Source organism: Phalaenopsis equestris, unplaced genomic scaffold (assembly GCF_001263595.1).
Source record: "Phalaenopsis equestris unplaced genomic scaffold, ASM126359v1 Scaffold214330, whole genome shotgun sequence".
NCBI classification, from domain to species: domain Eukaryota; kingdom Viridiplantae; phylum Streptophyta; class Magnoliopsida; order Asparagales; family Orchidaceae; genus Phalaenopsis; species Phalaenopsis equestris.
Genome location: NW_018233122.1, coordinates 235,707 through 242,646, shown reverse-complemented (window position 1 = coordinate 242,646; position 6,940 = coordinate 235,707). Strand labels below are relative to the sequence as shown.

At 35.1% G+C, this 6,940-nt stretch overlaps 1 protein-coding gene across 1 annotated transcript in view; it reads left to right on the top strand.

Moving 5' to 3' along the window:
* The window catches only part of LOC110037042 (regulator of telomere elongation helicase 1), a 25,504-nt gene extending 19,150 nt beyond the window's left edge, over positions 1–6,354 (top strand). The window contains exons 15-20 of the mRNA XM_020741604.1: positions 1,431–1,517; positions 1,650–1,712; positions 1,821–1,949; positions 2,319–2,376; positions 2,450–2,555; positions 6,299–6,354. Coding sequence (XP_020597263.1) covers positions 1,431–1,517; positions 1,650–1,712; positions 1,821–1,949; positions 2,319–2,376; positions 2,450–2,481 — 369 coding nt within the window. The 3' untranslated portion in view covers positions 2,482–2,555; positions 6,299–6,354. The remainder of the gene's footprint in view (positions 1–1,430; positions 1,518–1,649; positions 1,713–1,820; positions 1,950–2,318; positions 2,377–2,449; positions 2,556–6,298) is intronic.
* Positions 6,355–6,940: the final 586 nt, after the last annotated feature.

Sequence of the window (6,940 nt, the reverse complement as noted above, 5' to 3'; positions counted from 1 at the left end):
TTTCGTGTCCAATTCCTGCTCGATGCCATGTTGAGCAGTGATGAGCCATGTCCTCGACAGTGTCGAACTCAAGTCCCTGACATGTTTATAGCTGTGTCGGATACGTATTGTATCGACCTGTGTTGAACACGTATCCGACACGGGTACGGCACCTACTTTACAGTTTCGGTGCTTCACAGTTTTGGTCTACAAGAATTTAGCATTTTGATTGTAAAATTACACCGAAAGTAGCTTAGGCATGCCCTGACAATTATACAATAGTATGGTCATACTTTGCTCTAATACAATCAAAACACAGCGTGAGGGTTTATTTGTTTAATTCTGAAGTTGCATTTTGTGATCTTTTGAAGGCCTGGCGGTTATTGCCATGGAAACTCTATTGACTATTAATTATGGAAGAATTTCTTCTGACTGTTTAGAGAATGGGACAAACTTTTGTTGTCTGATTCTCAGTCCATTGCTTGAAATACTATTACAGAGCTTTACTGTGGCTTTAGCATTGTCTCAATCTTCTTGTTTGATTGGGTTTGCGTGGATATAGGATGATGTTTTTGGCCGTGTTCAAACACAGCGCAGGCCTCTAAGCTTGCCAATGTTCCATATGCTCTCAAGCCTAAATAATGGTTATAGTTTGAACTGCTTGTTTAGGTTTACTGCACCTGATTAAATGCGGAAAACTTAAAATAAAATAATGGATAATTTATTTGCATAACACTCATTTCTTATGTCTATACATATCTAATAACTAATTTTCAATTTTTACATGCATTCCACCTTACCCATGCATGAAAGGCGTATCTCACTTTTTTAAAAGTTAGATGGTGATATTTTTTATGTGATATGAAAGATTTAGGTGGTATAAAAGTTTAGTTGTTAGATATGTAAATACAAAGGATTTCAGACTGTCTGTCAGGGAGCATATCATCACTTAGCTCATGTTTCTTTGGAAATATATACATTTGAAACTAATTGCAAAGGTTTGCTAAGTTAGAGATAAAATTACCTTAAATTCTTTTTGGTAAATTCTTTGATCTAATTGAGAATTATTTCAACTAGCTTCTTAAAATGCAAAGCAGTTTATAACATTATAAATGGTTTAAAGAAATCATTTGCCCCTTTAGAATGTCGTGTATGCAAAATCTCAAAAAAAGCAAAAATTTCTCGAGCTATTGCTTTTTCTAATGTATTATTCTTATTAAAATATAGGCAGAAATTGGTTATTATTGGAACTGTAAAGTTTGAAAAAAGGAGTTCTCATATGAATTAAGGATTATAGCATAACCTTTCATGCGTACCAGAGCCAATATGTAGAGTCTCATGTTTTATCACACAAGCCTTTTATTTTTGTTTTAGTTGTGTTCGTTCTCTCAATCTTCTAGAGTAGACGAGTAAATACACTTTATGCTCATGTGACTTTTGCATTTCTTCAGGTTAGTGAGGGTCTTGATTTTGCTGATCAAACAGGGAGAGGAGTTGTGATCACTGGAATGCCTTTTTCGATGAAGACTGATCCCAAGGTCTGATGATGAAACTAGCATATGAATATTCTATTTAGGTCATAATTAGCTTGTGATGTTACATAAAATGCTGTTGAAATTGCACTACCCAATGGAAAAGTTTACCTTAACTGGTTTTATTTCTTCTTTTAGATTCGCCTCAAACGCGAGTACTTGGATCAGCAAGCCATAGCAAGGAAGAAAGACTCTAAAGATGTAAACATATTCTTATTATGACTAAAATTTTGTATTAGTTTCTCAAGCTATTTATTAGCAAAAGTTTTTTCTTTTTCTTTTATAAATTACCTTCTAATTTTCTTTCAGGCTCTGACTGGTGAGCAGTGGTACGTGCAGCAGGCAGTGAGGGCTGTGAATCAAGCTATTGGTCGTGTTATCAGACATCGCCATGATTATGGAGCTATAGTTCTTTGCGATGAAAGGTGCCACCATAATGTATTTTGTTCTCCAGCAATCTTATTTCCTTGTCTAAATTTTCCAACGAGTAAAAACCTTTATTTCAGAGCTTTAGGAAAGCCAACTTGTAATTTGCCATAAAGGTTGAACCCATAAGAAATATTTACTCTAGTATCATTTCTTATTTGTGATGAAGTAATTTGGATAGACTGCAAGTCAGAATACCTAATTTCTGTAGGTGACATATTGGACGGTCTCGCAGACATTGTGGTTTCTTACCACAACTTTAATCTTCATATTGCACTAAATTAAATTTCGTACCATTGAAATGCATAGAAAAAATCAGAGGTATTTGTTCACTTTTTTTTATTTGATTTTTCTATTAAGTTTTCTCTGGTCTATGCATAGGTTTGCTCAGCAAAACTATCAGTGCCAAATGTCATATTGGCTCCGGCCATACGTCAAGGTCAGATGATGAGCTTTTTAAGTTGTAATTTGTTATAACATTTTTTTTCCTAATGAATAAGATTACCTTGCAGTGCTACCCGAGGTTTGGAGATGTAGTTTTTAAGATGATTAGATTTTTTCGTGAGAAAGAATTTTCTATTCTTCAGAAGCCAAAGTTAACTGAAAGCCTCGTCACAGGTTAATTTATTCTTGTTTTCTAATTCTCTTAAAGATATTTATGCTTTTAGTAGTAACTTGATGTTCCTTCATGTTTATGTCAGCATGTATGTTTACTCCTTTTATTCTTTGTGCTGACAACTTCATTAACTATGTCATATTTAGATTTCCTTGTCCATTTATAGACTAAACTGGAAGTTTTTTGTTGCCGTTTGGTTTCTATCTATAAGCAATATGGTAGTTTTAATACTGGTACAAAAGATCTCTCAAAATGTTTTACTTTCTAACTATAATTTTATGTAACCAACCTAGCTTTGTTTCTAATAATGCATCCCAAGTCGTTTAACTTGTTTTGAAGGTCCTTGATAGCATGCATTACCTCTTATTGTGATCTATATGTCTTTCTATGAGTCACTACATGTGATTTTATATAAATCTGACTGTGATTCTATATGAGTTTAAGAGTCAATCATGAGAATTTAATATAACAGTAAATATGCATTTAATTCTTATCAAATGGCTGATTGATAAATTAGAAGAAAAGGTTATTATTTGTCATCCTCAAAATGGTTTTTTCGTATCAGATGGTTCGGTGGGGGGATCACGGTGCGGGGAGTGACTGCGAATCGCGACCGTTTGATTCGGCCTTCGGTCGAGCGTTCGCGGCGGGTCGCCGTTTTGGCGAAAAGCGGGTCGCGGATGGAACCGCGCGGCTTGCGTTCGAGCGGAAGCATATTACGCAACCGCACCTCCTCCCCATTCGACCATCTGCCCCTCCTCGTTCAAGCGAAAGCATATTACGCCCTACCCCTCCCCGTTCGAGAACTACCGGCAGTGACTTCAAGGGAACTCGGAGACGACGATTAAGGGGATCGAGGTTTTGAAGTGTAAGGCAGTGTTGGTGATGAGAAATTGCTCCGCATGGATGAAGTGGAGGAGAGGGACGTTGGGGAACTCGATGTTGGCGTCGAGGTAGATCCAGCCAGAGGTTTCGAGGGTGGTGACGCCGACATGGAGGAGATGGGTTCGGGGATGGCCGACGAGGCAAGCATGGGCGGCTCCATCAAAGTTTTATTATTTATAAAGGAAGATTTGCATGCTTACCACTACATTCTCTTGTATTTAGAAATTTAACACCTAAAGTTCAATTTTTACATGTAGAACAAACACCTTATTCATACATGAAAATGTGTATTTCACTTTTTGATAAGTTAAAATTGTGATAATTTTTAAAAGTTTTGGGAGATGTAAATATAAAAAACATTTCCTACACAACATTACTAAACATGGGCAGAATGGTCATTTGTCCAGAAACAACTGTCACATAGCTGTTTTCACACTGTTGCAACAAACAACTAGCTAGCTTCTCCGCAGCAGTTTTCTCGGACAGCTAAGCTGCAGTTGCCTCAAGCAAACCCTAAAAGAAGGAATCCTAAGGATAGGAACGAGGTAAGTTTTCGTAGAAATTAAAGCATAGATAATAGATTTTATTCTGCAAGCATCAAATCAAAACGATGCAATCCTAAATACATAAAAGATGAACGCCAATGATTCTAGAGGCAGAAGATTCTCTCCTAAACTTTAACCTTAAGATGCAAGACAACAATCACATAACCTAACGCTAAACATAAAGTTTTATCTATATGGCGCAATAATAATTAGAATGATTAAATTGCCCTTTTTTTGCCTTACGCCTAATATAAACTTTCAAACTATTTTGGCAAGCTCGCCGTAAACTTTGTGGAGCACGAGGCGGACGATGTGGTAAGCACCGGTCTAAGACATAACATGTTGGTCAAATGAAAAATATTAGTAGGAATACAACTTTAATTTAGGATTGTAATTACCCATATCAGTAAAACCTCGATCTTTGGAGAATTTGCTTCATATTCTTGATAGTTTTCACCAACTTCAGCACAGGTTCAGCCTATAAACCACGATATGCAATTGTAAGATTCATGCAATTTATGTATAATCAAGCTCTTAAATTTTTTGACACTAAATCATTTATAAATTACTACTTTAACTAACTTGAATTTTGCTCTAATGTATTGCATTCATTGGACTATTTTCTTCTTAAATAACAATTGTTGTATTCTCTTAGAAAATTCTTACCCAAAAGGAGCTAGCTGGTTCGGGACGTTACACACTATTAGGTTCAGTGTGAGGTTGGTGCAACCTTAGGAGGGGATCACATGCCGACGTGTACTACAAATTTGGTGCGAGATGTGTCTGAGAATTGGGACTTGGATGCAACTTCTGTGAACTTAAAATCTGACACCAAAATTGATTGGGAGGGGGAAAAAGAATACTCAGCATTCAAATAATTTTATTCATTTATTTATCAATAATAACCAATCACATAGCATGGAGATTTCTATTTATAAAAATAGGATTACATCAATGTGGTCAATTATTAAATGCAAATCTAAACCCATCCAAATCAAACAAACATTTAAATTTAATATATTCTTATCCAAAAGGAGATAAAATTCAAACAAAATAATTCAATTTAAAAATTATGAAAACTGCATCTTGATTAGAAATGGGCCTCAAAAGGCCCGAAATTAGGCTCGGTTCATTATTCTCCTTCTGTAATTCAATGCCTTCAAATGTGATAAAACCATTTATTTACTTTGAAATCGTTGCTTCCAGTGGCATAAGCAATTTATCAAGAACTTATAAGCTCATTTGAACATCAATAAGATGCATCAGAATCTTGTAAGTAGATGCTTAGGATTGCATGATGAAAAATACTTTGCCGGGTTTGCACACAATGTTTCAACTTGGAAACGAGAGAAGATTGTGAAAAAGATCAGCACAGCTGGATATTGTAGTCACCAACAAACTTGCCAGATTTCACAACCAGGAGCATAAGCGAGCCTTCGGAATTTCATTTATCCCTAAACCTTTTTAAAGCATCATTCGTTGAATGATAGTATGATCTTGCTTTGAGAGCAAGAAGTTTGTTTTTTGTAGTTGTAAACCCTATGTCTGCCTTTTTGGCTGTCTTAATAGGAACTTCATCACTGCCTTGTGGCACGAGCTTTGCTTTGAATTTTATCTGCAATGCCAAATAATTGTTTTGATTATGTATATGCATGTAAATTGAATTTAGATATATTTATATAATAGGCAAGAGGAGCTCAGCATACAAGATGTCGGGACAATTTCATATTTTATGATGAATATTTTAAATTTTTTTTTGAAAATGTATAAATTTAAGTTTTTCCTATGATTTTACCAGCAGCTTGAATTTGCCCTATCTTTGAAGATTTTCTTTAAGAGGCTGCGTTGACCTCTAAGTAAGCTTAACAGCTTAGAATTACCATGTTGGTAGATCCGTAACTTCATTTTTATTAAAAACATTTGCTCTATTAAGCACTTATTTAATATTTTTTTTATGGTTTATATCTTTTTAAAGTACCATAATAGGCACATCAATTGCATCCAAAGTTGGTATTTTAGGCAACTGCTGATAATTGTAAATGATGCCTGACTTTACTGTTATATAAATCTGATTTGAAATTTTCAGGTTCAGATTCAAACATAAAGAGTTTTTTTTGGTGATTTTAATGACATGCCTCAATCTGCATCTCATTAACCTGAGTAGGGTTAGCTTTATAATCAAATTCAATCATTTTAGGATTCATTTTTTCAATATTATTCTTTATAAATATATTTTTTTATTCTTCAGCATTATATACGTGCTACAGCTTTGCTTAAATTGTTAACTGACGCTCCGTAATTTTTAAATCTTTCAGAGAAGATTAAGGTGGAAGAGCAACCAATATCCGCATCTGATTTCTTCAGCTGCTTGGTAAATTTCTGCATCATCCTTGTTTAAGCTCAAATTAGTTTCTCTTGGTTTTTATGCACAACAACCCATCTCATATCCCTTTTTCTATCAGACTCCACATATTAAACATGCAACCAATGAGCTATCATCATCTCCAGTCGCAGTTATCAAGGAAAAAACTCGTCTTCACTTAGGGCAGATCATACCCGCAAATCGCTCTAATCTTTCTTTCAAAAGCGAGATTTTTTGCGTCGAAAATAGTCGAGGAACTCATGGGAGCATTAGAAATAAGAATACTAAAATAGTTGATTTGACAACTGAGATCTCAGATGATCAAAATATGAAGCCAGAAGCTGTTCTAGCACCTTGTTTTATCAAATTTCCTAAGAGACCAAAACTGGTTAATGAAGAGTCCAATTGTGGATATTTTACTTCACCAAAGATTTGTAGCAAGGAATTGTTGCCTTCTTATAGCCAATTAGAAGCTCGAAGTTCTGACGCGCAGATAAGAACAACAAATCTAGTTAGTCCTATGATAACTAGAGATATAGAAGCTACCAGTGTTTCTAAAGAAGAATCATGTTCTATGTTCTCTCTGAAGAAAGAG